Source organism: Cicer arietinum, chromosome 6, assembly GCF_000331145.2.
Source record: "Cicer arietinum cultivar CDC Frontier isolate Library 1 chromosome 6, Cicar.CDCFrontier_v2.0, whole genome shotgun sequence".
Lineage (NCBI taxonomy): Eukaryota > Viridiplantae > Streptophyta > Magnoliopsida > Fabales > Fabaceae > Cicer > Cicer arietinum.
Genome location: NC_021165.2, coordinates 1,955,404 through 1,975,777, shown reverse-complemented (window position 1 = coordinate 1,975,777; position 20,374 = coordinate 1,955,404). Strand labels below are relative to the sequence as shown.

Genomic DNA, 20,374 nt, shown 5'->3' with positions numbered 1-20,374 from the left:
TGATAAAAAGATAAGAAAGATAAAGAATGTAAGATATAGGTAAACATTGAAGAGTAAAAAATTAAGCTTGTAATAATTTTACAAAAAATGAAGTCTTTAACCGCAAAAAGGAGTGAAATTAGTGCAAGAAAAGAGAAGTATGTATTTTGGACAGTTACGATGATCAACAGATTAAAATCCATTTCACCCTTTCATGTTAAATGAAAATATAAATGTACTTTTTCTCTCCTCTATAGAATACAGTAACACTCTTCCTAATCCTAATTTGGTGCACAGCCAAAAAAGTGAGAAAGAAAGAAAGGCATGGCCAGCTGTTGCCAATTCCATTTGATTATTGTTATCTAACACTCATGATGGGCTAGCCTTGAGTTTTTTGTTTTTTCTTTGTTCTACTTTCTTTACTTGTTGCTTTTCTTATAGATACTTCAACTATCTCGCTTTAGATTTTTTTTTTGAGCTATCAATTTTTCGTATAATTAGTTTTGTGGTGTGTTATGTGATGTACAAAGTTAGTTTGTATACTCATGTACACTTGGCAAAAAAATGCACACAGGGGATCGATGTGCTGCCTAAAAGGTGTCGAGGAGGGCATGAATAGCATGGGAGATGATGTAGTGACATGTGAGGTGGGGGTGGAGAGGCAATAAATCTATAATGATGAACAAAGTAACATAAGAACTAAACAAACATCGAAACGACAAATGGAGAAGCAATGGTGAAAATAGAGCTATTGTTTTTTATATTTAGCTTTTGTTTTCTACAAACTATACATTATTTTCTCCCATTTCAAATATAATTAAAAAGGTATATAGTTGTTTATACTAAAATCAGAAACACTTTTTAGTTTAAAACTTTATACACTTTCTATCATTAGATTTATTGTTAACTTGCATGTCAAGTAAGATTAAAAAATATTAAATGTGTGAGGTTTCACAAGGTCATAAAGCTGTTTGTGAAGTTATATACACGAGAATGGGGAGTTGAATTGTATTTGACTAAGTTGATAACTTTTTTATTATTTGATTAAACTGGTTCATACTTGATGATTTACTTGAAGTAAAAGTAATAACAAAACTAATGAGTGCTGAATAAAGTGACATAAGTAATTTATCTTCATTCACCACTAACTTGGCTACATCCAATCTTTTCACTCATAAGGATTTAATCCACTAATTCAACAACTTGAATTACAAAGCACCTAACCCTCCAATCTTCTCAAACAACTTGACGACCTCAGACTTTTGAGGAACACACACCTTGACTCTATCAGCCAAGTCTTCTCCACACAATCAGATAACTCCAAATTGTTGAAGGCATGCTAACATCACTATCAAGTCTAAATACAAAAGTTTGTAACTTGAGAAGTTGCTTCTAATAAGCGGAGTATAACAATAATTATCGCATTCTAAAAAAAACACTTAGAAAATATTTCTCATTCGAACAAGTTTTTCTCTCTTTGAACTCTAAGATGAATTTAGAATTTTGAACTTGTGTTTTTCTACACTTTTCTAATTTTTCGATGATCTTCTTTCTTCAGCCTTGAGTATCTATTTACAGATAAAATTAGGCTTCAATTTAGTCTTTGTTTAATTCTGAATTGTATCCTCATTCTTTGCTTGGTCAACAACAATAATCTTATTCAAAAATAATTCTAAACAAATGTTTTTTTGATAATATGTTATTTAGCCAATTCTTTATTTCTGAATCCGATATGAACAATTCTTCTAGATTGATTATGTTCGTATTTTGTTCAGATTGAGTTTGTAAATTTTTTCAGATTGATTTTATTCATATTGAGTTTGTAAATTCTTTAGATTGATATTGTTTGTATTTTGTTAAGATTGAATTTGTAAATTCTTTATATTGATATTGTTCGTATTTTGTTAAAATTGTTTTCGCAAATTCTTTAAAAGAAACTTCGTTCCTATTGCTTGCTTTGATATAGACGGTAACATAATTGTTGGACCGGTTCTCAATCTTTCACAAGTAGGAATATGACTAAGTCCAATTCAGTATTTTGTCTTTTGTCCAAATCTGAATAATATCTTTGCATATAATAAATGTATCTTCTTGTGAGTGTTTCTTCTTGTAAACAATTCTTGATAATTTTTTCTTATAAATAATTCATATCTACTTATAGATATATCTTGATCAAATCTTCTTTTAAATAATTCACATCTTCTTGTAATAAGTCAAATATTTTTACAGATAAATCTTGATCAAATCTTCTTGTAAATAATTCATATCTTGTTGTAAATAAATCTTGATCAAATATTCTTGTAAATAATTCATTTCTTATTGTTGATAAAGTTGATCATATCCTTTTTAAATCTTGGCCATATCTTTTTTTTTTAACTTAGTCAAAGATTTTATTCAATTATAAATCTGAATCAAATCTTAATTTAAATTGTCATCAAAAACATAAATCTTCTTTCATACTATGAGAAGTCAAATATATTGTTTTCATAAAATACTTTTGTTTCAACTTGCTTCCAAAAGTTTGCTTCTGAACATATATTACTTAAAAGTACTTATATGTTTTGAGAATGCAACTAATATGTTAACCAAGTTAGATTAATTATTTACTTAGCCAATTATGTATTGGTGTAATTAATTATTGTAAATGATTATTATATAAATTATGGCCAATTATAATGAATTATGTGTTGGAGTATATTTTTTAAATAAACTGTGATGAATCATTTTATTCTATTATGTCCAATGAGAAGATCGTGTGCTCAACCATTTAATTATTTAATAGTTGTCCAAAAGGACAATTCGCTACAAATTCTAGTTCTCTCATACAATTACATCTCGGATATACAATTATTTGATCTATCCTTTATATGTATATGCTATAGTTTTGTATTTATTGTTATAATTGAATCCTTCAAACCAAGCTAATCATCAAATGACAAGTTTAGTCATTATTATTTGAACTGGATGTATGTTTTTCAATGTTAAGCATGACTTGTACCCCAACTGTCACGAAGCCTAAGCCATGCGATTCATCTTCAAAAGACTTAATATTCACTAAGGTGAAGATTGTATTAGGTTCAAGTGTGAGTGGTTACATTAACTATGAATAAGTTAAATGTTGGATATATAAGAGTGATGACTTATATACTCAATGCCTTAGAGGTTTTGGGTTGGGATGTGATATCAAAGTCTCTTGTAGTCTTGGAACATTTGATTTGTTGTTGCTCTCGCATTCCCTCGAACTCCTCAACAGATTGTTGAGTATGACTCATAGTTTACAATAAGTGAGGTCGCTGCTGAATTCCATGGTAAAATCTTGAGTATTCTTTTCATACTTGTTTTCTCACATCAGCTTCCTATTGCATCCAAGAACCAAATAATTGATATTTTGACAAAAGCTCTGGATGGTGGCCCCTTTAATTTTTTGTATTCCAAGCTTGGAATGATTGATATACATTCCAGCTTGAGAGGATGTTAAACTATGAGATTTTCATATTTTATCTCAATTTATTTAGTCTTAGCCTTAGATAAGAGTAAGTTAGACTCAGCTCATTCTTTTTTCTGTGTTCTATCTCATGTATATAAGTAGTTGGATATTCTCTTAGTTTGTACTGATTGTAACAGTTTTTGACCAAAGAAATGAGCAAAGCTCAATTTTCAGTTTTTTCTTCTCCTTCCGGTTCACCTTTTCACAGAACTATGTCTTAGCATGACATCTTATGGGGAATCATGGGCATCATTTCTTTTTAGAAAGATTGAAATTATAATCTTTTTAGTGAGGTTAATTATGAACCCAAGTAACAATTCGTCGATGAAATGAAAATATGATCAACAAAGTGTAAACACAATTCATTTATTATATAAAACAAAGAGAGAGACACAAATCAATTTGTCTGTCCTGTTTTGTGTGATATCATATCCTTCTTAGCTCCCATACATATTATGATATTTCAGTTTCATCATCATATTAGTCTTATCATCTTATGTCATGTGAACCTATTTAAATTTTGTCCAGAATTTTCCAGAAATATGTTCTTTGTTAGGAAGAATCATCACATGAATGTTGCTGGATAGAGTAATGCCTCTTTTCTATTGGCAAATTGAGTAAGAAAATGAATTCTGGCAAATATCATATTTTGATTGGTTATTTTTTTGTTTTTTCTTCATAACACTTTTGGGCTGAAAGCCTTAAAAGACAAAATCAGAAGTGGCTGTGTCCCTCTCAAACAACTCATACCATTCTTTAGAGCAAAACCATGTAATTTTAATTTGCATAGCATATGTTTGGTAACATTGTAGTTACCCAACCCCCATTCAACGATGATGAAGTTGTGGCCATGAACATGAATTAAATTGATTCTCTCCGCATTAAGGAAACCATAATCCTGAAACAAAAATCTACAAACTTGTTCCATAAGGCAATGCTTAAAGTTTTGTGCTAAATTATGTGTTCACGTTTTTTGTTAATGGGTCCACACCACAGCAGTTCAGTATACTTAAAAGATTTTGGAGGCCTATGTGGGAAACCAAGGTATCATTGATGGGTATTGAGTTTCTATAGTAAGAATCTATCATTGACATAGAAGGCCTTACAAAGGTCTATCTATTAATTGAAGCAAAGAATCTACCCGATCATATATCCCTTGCAGGTTCTGTTTGTAGCACAATTAAGGCTTATAGTTGTTAATACTCAGCTTGTCACTATGAAATTAGTTGCATCAGGATTACCTAAGAAGTGATCAACGATATAGACATTGAAATATGTTTGAGATTTTGATCATTTCAAATCAAGAACTACATTCATTGACCAAAATAACCATTTATCCTTCATCACCTTGACTTTGATTTCATTTTAAATTAAAGCCTTTATTCTAAAATAGAAATATTTTTCCTACATTTCCTTCCCCCATCTAATAGCTGAAAAAACATATAATAACAATGCAGAAAAAGGAAAAATAGCATGATTTAAGTAAAGATTGAGTGCACATAAATAGCCCAAAGTGAAGTGAGAGAATTCACCGTAGAAGAGTTACAATGAAGATGAACTAACTACAAAGAGGACACAAAACTAAGCCATTTTCATTACAATCAGTACACTTAACAACAAGAGTAGTAGTAGTCCCCTGTTTATGATCCCTAACTATAACCATCTTACAGCTTCCATTACAACGAAAACAAGGCAAGAATCTCATATCACCACAACCTTCACAAACAGCTCCAACAACTTTTCTAGGCAAACCATAAAGAACCTCTCCCAACAAACCTTCTTCAACAACCTTCAACATCTCTTCAGCACCACCAATATAGAATCCCTTCACAAAAACTCTCGGAGGAACAATCACCGTTGATTCTTTCTCTTTCCCCTTCAGAAGTTCCTTAAGTTCTTCTTTAAACCCGCTATCCATCGACACGTCACGCTCGCAGATTTGAACGCCGAAGGAATCGAAAGCTGATCTCACAGCATTGCAAGCTTCGAATGTTGTACGAACGCCTCTCAACGTCGTCGTATAGATAACCACTTTGTTTTCGCCGTTTGGTGGACAAATTCTCTGGAACCGGTCCGAGAGAACCGAACCGGGTTTTTGGAATGATTTAGAAGGAGTAGTATCGATGAGGTTTGGGTGAAAGGGTTTTGGGAGAGGAAAGAAACGGAAGCTTTCGGTGTTATTGTCGAGGCCTTCCATGAGTTCCCAAGAGTTGATGACTTCAGGTTCGGAGCGGAGGGGTTTAGGTGGATCGAGGGTGCTGAGAAGGCCATAAGTGGTGGATGTTAGAGAAACGATGTGGTGGCCGACGCCGAGTGCTGAGTTAGCGAGTTGGGGAAACTCGTCTTCGTGGTTAAACAAATTAGAAGAGACGCAACCCATGAAGTGTTTGAAGTTTGAAATTTGAAAAGAGAGAGGACAAAAGAGAAACTAAGTTAAGTTGATTGGTGGGTGGGTGTGTGTGGTTCATTAATATTATTACTGCTTCTATTCTATAATAAGTATTCTCTCTTCATTTTGCCTCTTTAAATTTAACTATTATTATATTCAATGTAAACCTCACTAGCTTCTTGCTGTGACGTGAACGAAACTTCAATTTTTCTCCCGCTCTCAACTTTATAATATTCTTTTTTTTTTTTAAGGGAATCTCAACTTTATAATTGATTCATTGAAAATATCTAATGAAAAATTATTAAATATTAATCAAGTAATTAATCTCAAGTGGAAAATGAGTAGTCCTTTAGAGAATTTAATTTTTAATTTTAATTGGAATAATGTCTAATGAGACTTTACTTATTCTTCTATTATAAAACTTTAAATTATTGAAGTTTTTTATAAAATATTATTTTTCAAAAAAGTAAAAATAAAGTGATTAATATACATTGCAAAATTAATTGAATTGAATATAAAATGATTAATATACATTGTAAAAAAATTTACACTATTAATCAATCATAATTATTATATCATTAATAATATTTGACTTTTACTATGATTATTTATAAAATTATGTATATGATTGATTATGATTTATTTATTGTGTAAAAATTTGACATTAAAAATGCATGCAAATTAAACTAAAATTAATTTGTTAAGACATTGATCATTTCATAACAATTTTTGCTTAAATAGATAAAAGATGATGCGGCAAATTTAAGAGTTGTTATTCAACTTCAATATGAAATAAAAATTTCAATTTCAAAAGAATTAGCTTTTACAGGTTTATAGATTCTCTCAGTGAGATATATTTTATTAGATTACACAAATTTATCATGTTACAAAGGTTTAACTTTTTTAATATATAAATAACTAAAATATGATTTCCATCGTTAGATTCAATTCACGTTAAAGAAATTAAAAAATTAATTCAGTTGATAGTATAAATTAAAATGAATTTAATTTAATTTACGTCCCAAATAGAATTAATTTATAAAAATAAAATTACACATAATATTCTCAATCAACTCCAAAATTTATTTAAAAATTAAATTAATTAACTAAAAAGTATTCAAAAATAAAAATCACTAACAGTTTTAATAATTTTAATTTATTTTAGTAATATTGTGACAGCACCTCATAGGGATTGAGTATTTGAGTGTACTATTTACAAAATTAATTTTATTTTATACATAATAAAGTCTAGTATTTCTAATCATGAATAAAATAAATATTTCTGTTGTGCTTAAATTATAAATCAAATATTTTTTATCTACAATTTGAACTGAGATTTGTTAGTTATTTGTAAATTTTAAAAAAATTCCGCTCTCTCATTTTGAACAAAAAAAAGTAAAGTCTTGTTCTTGAATAAAAATTCAAGATTGAGTTTAAGTCCTTCGATAAAATATTCAAAATCCAGTTTGTTCTTTCACAAGAAATTCTAGATATACTCGCTGATGCGCAACCTGTTTGATTTAATGCCTCTCAAAAGGATGTTGTTTCATGGAATGCTTGCAAATTGCAATGTTTTAGTCCAAGTCAGACTGATAATTGATTTCATGGAATTGTCTGATTGGTGGATATGTGAAGAGGAAAATGTTAGGTGATGCTAGACAGCTTTTTGACAATATGACTGTTAGGGATGTCAAAATACAAAACACAAATTTAATATTAAAAGAATGATAATTACTAATTTACTACAAAAATAAAAAATAAAAGGTTAATGTATTATTTTTGTATAACTTAACTAACAGTGCGAAGTATATTTTACTCTATTTTTACTATATAAATAGTAGTAGTTATTAATGTTAGAGGAAATAATTAAACTCATCTGTTGTATATAACTAATACTTATGTCTCTCTACCAAACCAAGTCATCCATCATATAATCCTTGTTATTTTTATTCAACTGGTTTTTTATCGAATGTGTTTGTACTTTAGGTAAGGAAGATTGATGATAATAATGCCCTGATAAACTCCCACAACCTTTAGATTCAATGTAATATTTTACCCTTCAAATAACTAAAACTCATTGATCTATATATTGCTTATACAACTTCCTTATAAACATTTCAAATTTATAAAGAAAAGAAAAATAATTTATTTCTTTGCCAAAACAGTTACTAGTAAAAAAAATAATTTATCTATTCTACTACAAAATTTTTAGTTTATTGACTAAAATATCTAAAATAATTGTAAGTAGTTTAATGAAAAAAATTATAACAGTAAAAAATTTAAAAAAAAACTTATAAAAATATACAAAGTAATTTATTTTAGAGTTACTTAATTACTTAGCAACCCATTTGCAATTTAAATGTTAGAATAGGTTAAGTTTTTATGGTGTGTGGATTAACTCTTCTAACGGTGGATAATATTAGACGAATTTAACATATGTGTCACAATTTATTATTATTTGTGGACGAACCAATCTAATGTATTTAACATATAGGTTTATATGAGTAGACTGAATCAATTCGCATTATTAGCTCTAATTGAGTGTCATAATTGTTTCTTCTTTGAATATTTTTCCATCAAAGGCATCATGCTTCTTTTTGCATTTATTCTACGTGCAATTGTGGGTTGTTGATTCTTGTTTGGGCAGCTGCTTTTTTTTTAGAGTGTACAATTGTTTTTTTAAAATGATGAGAATACGCAATTTTCAAAATGATGAGAATACGCAATTTTCAAAATGATGAGAACATGTTTTGTCTACAAAACTTAATAAATAAAAGAATATATATCAACAAGCTGGTTTGCCCGAGAGGTTAAGGGGGAAGACTTAAGATCTTCTGCACATAAGTGCGCGTGGGTTCGAACCCCACAGCCAGCATTATTTTTGTCATTTTTTAAAATATTTTTATTTTTTGGCTACTTCAATAGTATTTTTTGGCGTTGATACATAAAATCACGTGGAAACATACTCATAGTATCTGCCAATGATGCACGGAAGGTAGCTATGTTTCGTGTGTTTACAATCGATCTGTATGTTACTGTTGGAAGAAGACAGAGACACCTGAAGCTTAGTACTTGTACGAGGAGGAAGGGAAGTGTACCCAACAACAACATCAAGCCAAACGTGAAAGACCCCGACATCCTTAAATGGAACAAAGCTATTTCTACCCACATGCGCAATGGCCATTGCGACTCTGCTCTCCACGTCTTCAACAATATGCCTCGTCGAAGCTCCGTCTCCTACAATGCCATGATATCTGGCTACTTGAGGAACTCCAAGTTCAACCTTGCAAGGGAACTGTTTGATCAAATGCCTGAAAGAGACTTGTTTTCCTGGAATGTAATGCTTACTGGCTATGTCAGGAACCGAAGACTCGGTGATGCTCGCAGACTGTTTGATTTAATGCCTGATAGAGATGTTGTTTCCTGGAATGCCATGTTGTCTGGTTATGCTCAGCATGGCTATGTTGATGATGCAAGGGAGGTTTTTGATAATATGCCTCATAAGAATTCCATCTCATGGAATGGCCTCCTTGCTGCCTATGTTCATAATGGCAGAATCGAGGAGGCTTGTCGGTTGTTTGAGTCCAAATTGGATTGGGACTTGATTTCTTGGAATTGTTTGATGGGTGGGTTTGTTAGGAGAAAAAAGTTAGGTGATGCTAGGTGGCTTTTTGACCAAATGCCTATAAGGGATGCAATCTCATGGAACACTATGATTTCAGGTTATGCCCAGGATGGAGATTTGTTGCAGGCTAGGAGATTGTTTGATGAATCTCCAATACGGGACGTGTTCACATGGACAGCTATGGTGTCTGGATATGTGCAGAACGGTATGCTGGATGAAGCTAGGAACTTTTTTGATGAAATGCCTCAGAAAAATGAAATTTCATACAACGCAATGATTGCGGGATATGTGCAATCCAAGAAAATGGATATGGCAAGGGAGTTATTTGAAGCTATGCCATGTCGGAATATAAGCTCGTGGAATACCATGATTACCGGCTATGGTCAGAATGGAGATATTGCTCAGGCTAGAAAATTGTTTGATATGATGCCGCAGCGTGACTGTGTATCTTGGGCAGCTATTATTGCTGGTTATGCTCAGAGTGGTCATTACGAAGAGGCTCTCAACATGTTTGTAGAGATAAAAAGAGATGGAGAAAGTTTAAATAGGTCTACCTTTGGTTGTGCTTTGAGCACATGTGCTGATATTGCTGCTTTGGAGTTGGGGAAACAAATTCATGGGCAGGCGGTGAAAACAGGATATGAGACTGGGTGTTTCGTGGGGAATGCGCTTCTTGCAATGTATTTTAAATGTGGCAGCATAGACGAAGCTAATGACATATTTGAAGGAATAGAAGAGAAAGATGTCGTTTCTTGGAACACGATGTTAGCTGGTTATGCCAGGCATGGTTTTGGAAAACAGGCTTTAATGATATTTGAGTCAATGAAGACAGCGGGTGTTAAGCCAGACGAAATTACCATGGTATATATTTTATACATTTCATATGCATTTAGGTTTTTATTTAGAGCTTATCTTTAGCATGACTCTCTACTCCTTTATCCAGTTGTTTAGAAGTGTGAATCACTGGTACTTCATATTTTACAATATTATATTTAATTTCTAAATAGCGGGTATACAATTATGTTTTTGATTGAATTGTTCTTGACCAATATGATCAAATCATGTCCTACTGAATCCAGTGTGAATATAATTCATATAAATGTAATAAAGCTTAACTTTTTCCATCTTTGTTATTTTCATCATGTTACCTTCATTTTTGTCCAACACCTGTCTCTCTGAGTCTCCGACTCTGTCTTTCTTTGCCAATATCATCAGCATAGATAAGAAAATTCTATTTGAAACGCTACTTGCAAAAATAGACAAGAAATTCATTTGGTTGATGTTATCTCACTTGCGTCAAATAGGTGGTCCCTGCACAGACAACAATTTTAAGTTGCTTCCCTCCTTTATTTGATTTATTCACTTTTACAGTAATTTCTATGTTTTAATGAAGTTCTTTCCTTAGATTCAATTGAGCCAATAGTTGTTCAGGAGTTTTCCTTATTTTTTTTCCATGTTTCAGGTTGGTGTTCTTTCTGCTTGTAGTCACACTGGCCTTTTAGACAGAGGAACTGAATACTTCTATTCGATGCAAAAAGATTACGGTGTAACACCATCTTCAAAACATTATACTTGCATGATTGATCTTCTTGGCAGAGCTGGCCGTTTAGAAGAAGCACAGGACTTAATGAGAAACATGCCTTTTGAGCCGGGAGCTGCTTCATGGGGAGCTCTACTTGGTGCAAGTCGGATTCATGGCAATACTGAACTGGGTGAGAAGGCTGCTGAGATGGTTTTTAAGATGGAGCCTCAGAACTCGGGAATGTATGTCCTTCTTTCAAATCTATATGCAGCTTCTGGCAGATGGGCCGATGCTGATAAGATGAGACTGAAGATGAGGGATGTTGGTGTACAGAAAGTACCTGGCTATAGTTGGGTTGAGGTACAAAACAAGATTCATACTTTCTCAGTTGGCGATTGTTCCCATCCAGAAAAAGAGAGAATATATGCCTTCTTAGAAGAGCTAGATTTTAAAATGAGGCAGGAGGGATATGTTTCTTCAACAAAATTGGTTCTGCATGATGTGGAAGAGGAAGAGAAAGAGCATATGCTCAAGCATCACAGTGAAAAAATAGCTGTAGCTTTCGGAATTCTGACCATACCAGCTGGCAGACCAATCCGCGTCATGAAAAACTTGCGTGTGTGTGAAGACTGTCATAATGCCATCAAGCATATATCGAAGATTGTTGGAAGATTGATAATCTTAAGGGATTCTCATCGCTTTCACCACTTCAGTAAGGGCATTTGTTCATGTGGGGATTATTGGTAAAACGGAGATATCAAAGCTATGGTAAAAGTAAATGCTCTCTGAGCCTATCATATTCTCATGGAAGAAGTGCTGAAATCCGTGAGGAGCGCACTTATATCCGCCCGGTTGGTTATGGACTTAGTATCCATGTGAATCAGGTGATTGGAAAATCTGAGTTATTAATTCAAACTACTTCATACCGACCAAGAGGAGGTATCATCTGATGAAAGTTTGAATTCGATATATCTTTGAATTATGTCAGAGAATGCAAATCGCTGAAAAAGATAGCATGAAATGAATAGAATGTATCAAGAATGAACTCAATTATCAGACGGCTAGAACAATGCTCTTCGTAAAAGATTGGCAACTTGTCAAAAGTAACCAGAACGCAAGATAGGAAATAGGAAACTGGGTGCAATAGCAACTTCTGACAAACCTTACTGCTACTCATTGATTGATTGATTGCACCCCTTACAAGATAATGAAATGCTTCGTTTTTTTTATTACTTTTTATGTATTGGGGTTCATTGTGATAATGTTTTGTTGTATTTTACTCCCTTTGTAACAAAGTATAAACAAAAAATTGCATGTACTTTTTTGGAGCCGAGTACCCAAACAAAAAAGCAACTACTCAGTCTGAAAACCCTCCAGGAATGTCTTCACTTTGCCATCAGATGTCCTATTCCAAGTAGCTCATTCCATGTCTCCCACCACCCTATCATTTGGAAATAAGATATCCTGCAGTTCCCTGATTCCTGCACGGCTACAACTGCGTGACTGTGTCAATTTGTTGACCGCAGTGAATAAAGATCCTATCATTTGTGTGATATGATGGATGAACAATTAAAAGTGTAGAGTGAATCATGAGGAAGACGTTACTGTTATGACGAACCACAGTGAATCAAGATCCTATCATTTATGTGATATGATGGATAAACAATTAAAAGTGTAGAGTGAATCATGAGGAAGACATTACTGTTATGACGAACGAGTTATTATAGGGACCTTGTTGCAGTGTCACATGATTTTCTTATTATTAGTACTTTTGACAATACCAAAACGTATACATGCTAGCGCTAGCAGGTGAATAACATTTGTTTTGCTTATTTAACATGAGAAGGAAACACCGTGACTGAGACTGTTCATCCTTGTTTTATAATATATCAGTAGTATACATTGTGTTTCGGTACACAAAAATACTTCTAATTACAAAACCTACATCAATAATACAAAATGGTAGTTTCTGACAAGGAGTCCTCAAGTTAGCTTCTAGCACAACAACTGGAAGGATTTCTATGCAATACTTATAATTAAGCTAGAACTAAGCATGGAGAGCAAGAATTTTATTGGTCAATTCATCTCTTGCGTCGTCATTTGCCTCCATAATTGACTCCTGCTGATACAAGAAGAATACTGTCAACACAAACTAGACAGAAATGTATTTAATTGAGTAGGAATATGAACGTACACACAGGACATGAAATTAAGATAAATGTCTATTGTGCACAGTTACACAAATAAAAAACCAGACATATCCAAACAATGATAAACTGAATCTTATTAAAAAATTCTTCTAAATAACAGCATATGATATGAAGTGCTAATTCGCAAGGTTCCACTGTCGCTATGTACACAAGTTCTAAATAGAAAATGTGAGAGGACTTGGAAAATGTCAAGAAATTGATAGAACCTAAGAAGCACTGATAAAGTGATACTTGCATTGTCTAGACCTATGGTATTGTATTGTATTCAACACGTATTTGATACTGATACATTTGATGTTTCATGATACTTATTTATGAAGTATCTGAGTCAATTTTCTATAGGAAAGATGATGTTTAATACTCGTATGACTAGAACACTTATGCAATTTAAGATATTTCAATACAACTTAGACCCTTTCATTTGAACAAGCGGCTCTTCAACTTCTACAGCTAACGGTGTGTGTGTATATATCTTATCTATCCAAAGTCCATTTCAACATACGATGCTGTTCTCTGCCTAAGACTATGTCTATGCATGAATTTTTTCATCTTTGGGTCGTTGCATATTAGCTTTAAAAATTTGCTGCATAGTTTTCTTCTTTCACAATTATGTTTGCTGCATAATTGTAATTATCTTTAGTTTAGTTTAATTTTTATTCCAAATTTCAAACACACAACATCCAATCAAAACCATGCATTGATTTTAAAGAGCAATATGTCTAAGAAGTACTTTCTTATTTTAAATTTATAGAACTACAACTGTATGTAGATTGTTTTATAAAATATCCTATCGTATATTTTGAAAAACTAATCATTGCTATATCATATTCATATCCAGATACTCTACCATATTTGTGCACAAGACAGAATTGCAACCAATTTTTGGATATTCTTATTATTTCATAACTTCAGCTATAAGACCTGCCCACTTGACAAGATTGAGTTAACTACCTCTGGATCTTTAGTTCTTTTCACATCTATACACTTTGAAGCACTAATGCTGGCACTCTTCAACAAGCTACGTGGACTGCAGTTTGACTTTGTGAGTTCATTTTGAGTGCCTGAGTTTTCAGCATCTGTCACATTAGACCCTGGAGGGCTCTGAAGATTTGATCCAGTTGGATTTTCAATACCGTTGTTTTCATTATTTTCATTCTTGGAAGTATGAACTCGCTCTCTGCAAAAATTGAAATTGCAGTAGTCAATGCATATGATTCAAATAATACCATAGAAAATGTTTCACAGGTAAATCCTACTGATATGGCTAGAAACTGCTCAGAGAACCAAATATTTGACCAACACTTACCTAGGTAAGGAGGCATGCTGTCTCTGCAATGGTGAGCTTCGTTCGCCTTTGCCATAATGTTCCTCAAGATGTGCAAACTGTCGCTTGAACCGATCAACTCCACTATGACCCAACAACATAAAATTACTAATTAATAACCAATACATGTAAATTTTGAATTTCAAAGAACCCACTTTCCATATTAGTTAGAATCCTTAGATGACATACAAAACCCAGAAAATTTAACCATCAGTAATTTCATAAAAGTCAAAATTTTACCCATACTAGAATGAGCAACAAAATCTATATGAAGAAGGAAAGAAATTTTTAAAGGGTTAAATATTTTTTTAGAAATATCACAATATTTCAAGTTTAGTACATAAATGTTATTCAATTTTAGTCTCTACTTTCCTTTTATAGGGGATGTTTTTGGTTTACTGTAAGTCTGCAAATTGTGATTTTATAGGGACTAAACACACATTTAACCGATTTTTAAAACAATGGCAAATATAACAAGCATTCTTATGTTTTACTGATGGAGGTTTTAATTCTGTGTAGAAATTCCCAATTAAATAAATTTAAAAATCAACAGAATCCCAGTGCAACACAATAAATGCATACAGGAGCTCCTGATAATTTATATATATATAAAAGATTATTGTCAAAACTATACAGTAATAGTTGGCTTAATATCTTATTCCAATAATGAAAGGCAATGTCCTTGACATAACAAACAGATAGTCGATGCACTTCTGCTTTAATATATTAATATAAAACCTTCAGCAAATTGCCAAACAAACTAGCACATTTACCTTGGATACATGAAGCTGGTTTGGTCTCCACCACGGAGATATTCCTGAAGCATCTGGGGATGATACTCCAAAATCTGTTTACTTCAAATGTATAAATTAACTATTACCACGTAAAAGAGAAGTAATAATTTGAAGCGGGAGTGGGTAAAATGCATGGCCATACCTCTCTATAAATCAACTCTCTAACATCATCTTTAGTCAATTTCCTTCTCTCGAATTCAAACTCAAGTTTTGAAATGGGGTGAGTGGATGGTTCACGATCGATGTTCGACAAACCGTGGAAATAAGGATCAGACAATGCCTGATATCACAAGCATAACAGAAACAATGAATTTTCTTCTTTGCTAATTATCAATGAATTTTATCCTTTGGTAATCATATACGGGGTTATAGTGACCAACCTCTTCGGCTGATGGACGATTTTTAGGATCAAATGCAAGTAACCGCTCCAGTATACGAAGAGCCAAAGGATCTATATTTGGAAATTTCTGGGAAAATGGAACAGGTTGCTTTTTTCGCATGCTATTAAGATATCTTCTAGCTTTCTCATTTCGAATCTGTAAAATTAAGAATATATATATATATATATTAGAGAGCATGGGAGAGGTAGAAAATCAAGCTTTAATGATATTTATTACAATAAACCGATATAGGGAGATTTGTTAAGACATTCAGCATTAATCTCGCTACGCCATTTCACAAGCATGCCAATTGATTTCAGAAAACTACCAAGTAGATTTTGATAAACTAACCCTTGCAATGGATTCAGGAGGAGGAGTGCCAAGCAAATCAGTCATGATATCCAATTGGTGCACCACATTTTTCCCAGGAAACAATGGCCTCCCAGTAAGCATTTCTGCAAATATGCATCCAATGCTCCAAATATCAATTCCAGGGGTATACTGCATAGGACAAGGATTATAAGTTACATACATATTTCAATACATCAAGTGTAGTCAACTTCCTGTATCACACAACATACACAACCCAAGAAAATATGAGGTCAAACAAAAACAGAAGCTTACTTTTGAGAAAAAAGAACCACATAGTTCAGGTGCGCGGTACCACCTAGTTGCAACATAGTCCTTAGTAAAAGTAGGTAAATTAAGTCAGCGCGTAGTTTAGAGAGGTAGACAGATTGCAATTTGTAGATTCCAACTGAAAATCTTAAAAGGAAAGACATAATTGATTAATGAAACTGATCAACATGGATGCAGATAAGTGTACTTACAGTCCAAAATATAGCAGATGGAGCATCATTAAATGAAACTCGAGCAAGTCCAAAATCACATATCTTCAGTTTGCAATCAGCGTTAGCAAGAATATTTTTTGGTTTCAAATCACGGTGAAACACATTTGCTGCAAGGAAAAATGTAACATATTAGTTTAATTATTTCATAGCACTATCTGAAAAAGTCGAGGAGGCGGTTATAAGGATACCTGTATGTATGAATTTCAGACCCCGAAGAAGTTGGTACAAGAAAAATTGGTGGTGCTCAGGAGTAAGATCATCATTTGCCTTAATGACTTGATGTAGATCAGATTCCATCAACTCAAAGACAACATAGATATCTCTGAACTCTCGGCGGGAAGGAGGAAGCATAATATGCCTAATTTCTACAATATCAGGATGACGTAGCAAGCGCAAGAGCTTGATTTCTCTTAGTATCCGTGTGGCATCTGATACATGCTCAAAAACATCATTAATTTTCTTGATTGCAACTTTTTCGCCAGTATGAGTGTCAATTGCAGAACACACAACACCATAACTTCCTTTTCCAATAATTTCTTGGACCTGATATTGACTTGCCTCTCCATACTCAGTAAAAAAGTCTGTTTCCGGCGCACCCTGTTTGAAACAAGAAACCATGATTATGTTATATTATCGAAATATACACGTCGGAAACATAACTTGAAGACTATAAAGTAATGGGAAATCTTCATTTATTGTCCTACTGCAATTTCCATAGTAATAATGTGCAAGATGAAGGAAGTAGCAAAATGTCTAGTAGGACAGGAGAAAACCTATGAAATGAAATAAACATAAACTAACAAAGTAATGAAAATTGGTGCTCTACTTTTTCACACTGCTTCACAGACATGATAGCACCACAAGCAGTTGAATCCTGTGCAGTACTAGTCTCTCATGTCATACCTCTGTAGCAAAATCTGAGCCATTGAATGAATCCAACAGCTGAGATTTGGGTGGAGGGTTGAAGAAGAAGAAGACACACATAAGCATGAATTATTGATAAAACATAGGAAGCAATCACATGACACACACTCTCTGCTAACATCAGCATCAATAAACAGTTTATGCTTAATTTGCGTTTACCTCTGTAGCGTGTCACATCCTTTCACTCACTCACACATACTACTACTACTACCAGACAAAACTAGAGCCTGATTTTAAGGAGAGGGGGAGGGGGGGTCTATGGTATGATTTAGGGGAAATATGGAGGGGGGTGCAAATAGCAAATTGATCAATTTTCAGTAAAAGATAATATAACACAAAGCAACAATGAAACAAAAAAACAAACAGAATAAAACAAAAAAAGGAAGGTTAAAATTGAATTGATGAGCAATAGTTGGAGAAGAGAAGAATAACCTTTTTGTGAGGATCCATGGAAGAAGGTATAGAGAGAATTTGGGTGGGGACTTTGATATGGTTCAAGAGAGAGGGTTGATTGTGATCGTGATCGTGATCGTGAACGTGATCGTTAGTGGTGGGAATAATAGCCAATTGTGAGCGCAAATCTCTGACGAAGACGCGTTCATCATTATCATTGTGTTTAGTAGAAGAAGAAGGAGCGCGTCGCTGAAACAAACGACGAATCCCTTCTGCTATTGTTCCTCCTCCACCCATTTACCATCCACTTCCACTTCCACCTCACTTCTTCTTCTTCTTCTTATACACACTCTTTGACTCTCACTCTTTTCTCTTTTATTACGCAATGCAATTATTTCTTTCTATTCTTTTTTTATTTATTTACATTCACTGTTTCTGCTGTCTTCTAATATAATAATCACTTTATTTTATTTATTTTCCCTATTGTTGCCCCCTATGGCAATGGTGCGGATAATAAAAGCAGAATGTTATGTTATGTTTAGTGGAGATAAAGGGAAATTAATTAACTGTATTGTGGTTTTAGAGAATCAGAAGAGGCAAATATCTTATGGAAAGACTTGCATGTTAATTGTTAACTGTATTACTGCCTTTTCTTTTTCCCAAGTGCAAGCTTCAATTTTGCTGTACAGTCACATCAAGTGTGTCTCATTTCTTCTATATCCAAACCATTTTAAACCAAATTCTACTGTTTGCTTCTTTAGTGAATTAATAGTTGAAATCACTTGAACTACTTCCAAGGAAACTAATATTTTTATCTTATTGTTTAATTTTTATTTAGTCATTATGGTTAAGTTATGGTATTTCCGAAAAGTGTTTAGAGTTTTTGAGCAATTATTACTACTTCTATTTAGTTAGGTTTTCTTTTGGTAAGAAGTTAGGTTTATTATTACTTTACTCAGCTGTTTTTTCCGAGTGCAAGCTTGAACCTTGCTGTAGATATTAGTAATCATATGCATTTTATTTATTATTTTGAAACACGTTGCTCAACGCGTATTCAGGTCTGTGCTTTATTCAATGATCGATCATGTGGTATACATTTCATTATTTTTTCTGTCTCTGTTGTTCATATATTCCTTTGCTTTATTTTAGTTAGACTATCAGTTTATTTCCTATTACATGTATAGTCAAAAATATACCTTGATTAACTCAAAAAAAAAATAATCAATTACCTTCATTTTTTATTCACCGACTTATTTCTCGAATCAAATACATTTTTTATAATAAAATTGTACAGATATTTGCTAATTCTATTGTTTTATTTTTAAAAGTTAAAAAAATTTACATTCATAACCACTAACAGATATATATGTATATCACGCTGACAAATATCATGAAAATATTTATTAAATAATTAAAAATAATTTTTAAAATAGATGAAAAACAAAAAAAAAGTAACTAAATATAGAATGACCCCGGATCTAAATTTCCCGTAACATGGTTGACAGATGTGTGTTGTTTAAAGTATTGTTGGTCTCAAGTAAATAAATAATAAAGATACTTTTATCGCCGTCTATGGAAACACAATTATTGATCACATTTGTTGAACGAACATCCAATACAAATCGGAAACGTAAGCAACTGATAAAGATATATGCCCAATATCCTATTGTGGCATTACCCTTACTATCTCAATTTATCGAAACTTAATAATCGTCCCTCAGGGTACGTGCATTCAAATAGTAAGACCTAATATTAAAGAGGATAAATTTAAATTATAAGATCAAAATTTAAATTAGAGTTTTAAAAATCGGCTAATTACACTTGGATGGGCAGTGATTATTCGATTGTATTGTCTAAGTGAATTCATTGATTTCGGTAAATTCAATTTCTCACATTTAGTTAGGAGTAGAAATAAGTCAAATCAAGTTTTGTTTAAATATGGTAGGTTTACTTCAACAAAATTAAAGTGTGAATCTAACTTATTATCCGACAATTGTTTTATTTTAAACATTGATTTAACATTTTGTAAAGTTTGATCTATTAGTCTATTCAATAATTTATTTCGTGTATAAGTTTTTAAATCTGACGTTTTGTTTATCTCTAAAAAGGATAATAGGTCGATAAAAATCGCGAATTTTATTAAACCGCACAACGATAACACTTTCTTTTAATAGACTTGATACATATATGCACATGGTTATAAACAAAATAAGAATAAAACACAAACGTTTGACTTTATATTAAAGTGATTTAAAAATAGAATGATAGGCATGGACGTTGAGAAGTGAGAACAAAAAATAAGAATTCCAACTTATAATAAACAGTCGTTTATTACATAAATATAATAAATATTTTCTTAAAAAGAAAAATTAGAGTTATAATAAAAATATGAGAACTCTTTTTATTTTATTACTATTACATATATAAATTATAACTAAAACAACTTACAATTGATGTTCCAATTGTCCATTTAATAACATCAAGTGTTTGCTCATT

The 20,374-nt window shown here is 32.5% G+C and overlaps 3 protein-coding genes and 1 non-coding gene across 7 annotated transcripts; 2 read left to right on the top strand and 2 right to left on the bottom strand.

Moving 5' to 3' along the window:
• Positions 1–4,922: 4,922 nt before the first annotated feature.
• Positions 4,923–5,959, bottom strand: LOC101503416 (uncharacterized protein At5g39865). Its single transcript, XM_004503240.4, has one exon. It carries the CDS (start codon positions 5,844–5,846, stop codon positions 5,025–5,027), a length of 822 nt encoding a protein of 273 aa, XP_004503297.1. The 5' UTR covers positions 5,847–5,959; the 3' UTR covers positions 4,923–5,024.
• A 2,688-nt stretch (positions 5,960–8,647) lies between these two features.
• TRNAL-UAA (transfer RNA leucine (anticodon UAA)) lies at positions 8,648–8,730 on the top strand. Its single transcript has one exon. It is a non-coding gene; the product is annotated as a tRNA-Leu (tRNA).
• LOC101502368 (pentatricopeptide repeat-containing protein At4g02750) lies at positions 8,692–12,320 on the top strand. Its single transcript, XM_004503236.4, has 2 exons — positions 8,692–10,341; positions 10,943–12,320. Exons 1-2 carry the CDS (start codon positions 8,857–8,859, stop codon positions 11,747–11,749), a joined length of 2,292 nt encoding a protein of 763 aa, XP_004503293.1. The 5' UTR covers positions 8,692–8,856; the 3' UTR covers positions 11,750–12,320.
• Positions 12,321–12,861: 541 nt separating this feature from the next.
• MAPK6 (mitogen-activated protein kinase) lies at positions 12,862–18,356 on the bottom strand. 4 transcript variants are annotated; one of them, XM_004503237.4, is made up of 11 exons: positions 17,918–18,356; positions 16,750–17,158; positions 16,541–16,668; positions 16,335–16,394; positions 16,062–16,211; positions 15,711–15,866; positions 15,473–15,610; positions 15,310–15,383; positions 14,519–14,620; positions 14,164–14,389; positions 12,862–13,124 (listed from the first exon to the last, which is right to left on the bottom strand). In XM_004503237.4, the coding sequence occupies exons 1-11, from the start codon at positions 18,173–18,175 to the stop codon at positions 13,050–13,052; spliced, it is 1,776 nt and encodes a 591-aa protein (XP_004503294.1). In that variant the 5' UTR covers positions 18,176–18,356; the 3' UTR covers positions 12,862–13,049. The 4 variants fall into 4 exon arrangements, with proteins under 4 accessions (XP_004503294.1, XP_004503295.1, XP_073226182.1 ...); XM_004503238.4 differs by having other exon boundaries at positions 12,862–13,121; positions 17,918–18,354; XM_073370081.1 differs by lacking the exon at positions 17,918–18,356 and adding an exon at positions 17,645–17,661.
• Between the last annotated feature and the right edge of the window lie 2,018 nt (positions 18,357–20,374).

Coding starts and splice junctions, on each gene's coding strand:
- LOC101503416 (XM_004503240.4), bottom strand. CDS start 5,846: ATGGGTTGCGTCTCTTCTAATTTGTTTAACCACGAAGACGAGTTTCCC.
- LOC101502368 (XM_004503236.4), top strand. CDS start 8,857: ATGTTTCGTGTGTTTACAATCGATCTGTATGTTACTGTTGGAAGAAGA. Junction 10,342..10,942: donor AGCCAGACGAAATTACCATG/GTATATATTTTA, acceptor TCCATGTTTCAG/GTTGGTGTTCTTTCTGCTTG.
- MAPK6 (XM_004503237.4), bottom strand. CDS start 18,175: ATGGGTGGAGGAGGAACAATAGCAGAAGGGATTCGTCGTTTGTTTCAG. Junction 15,611..15,710: donor ATCGTCCATCAGCCGAAGAG/GTTGGTCACTAT, acceptor TTGTGATATCAG/GCATTGTCTGATCCTTATTT. Junction 13,125..14,163: donor AAAGAACTAAAGATCCAGAG/GTAGTTAACTCA, acceptor TTCTTGTATCAG/CAGGAGTCAATTATGGAGGC.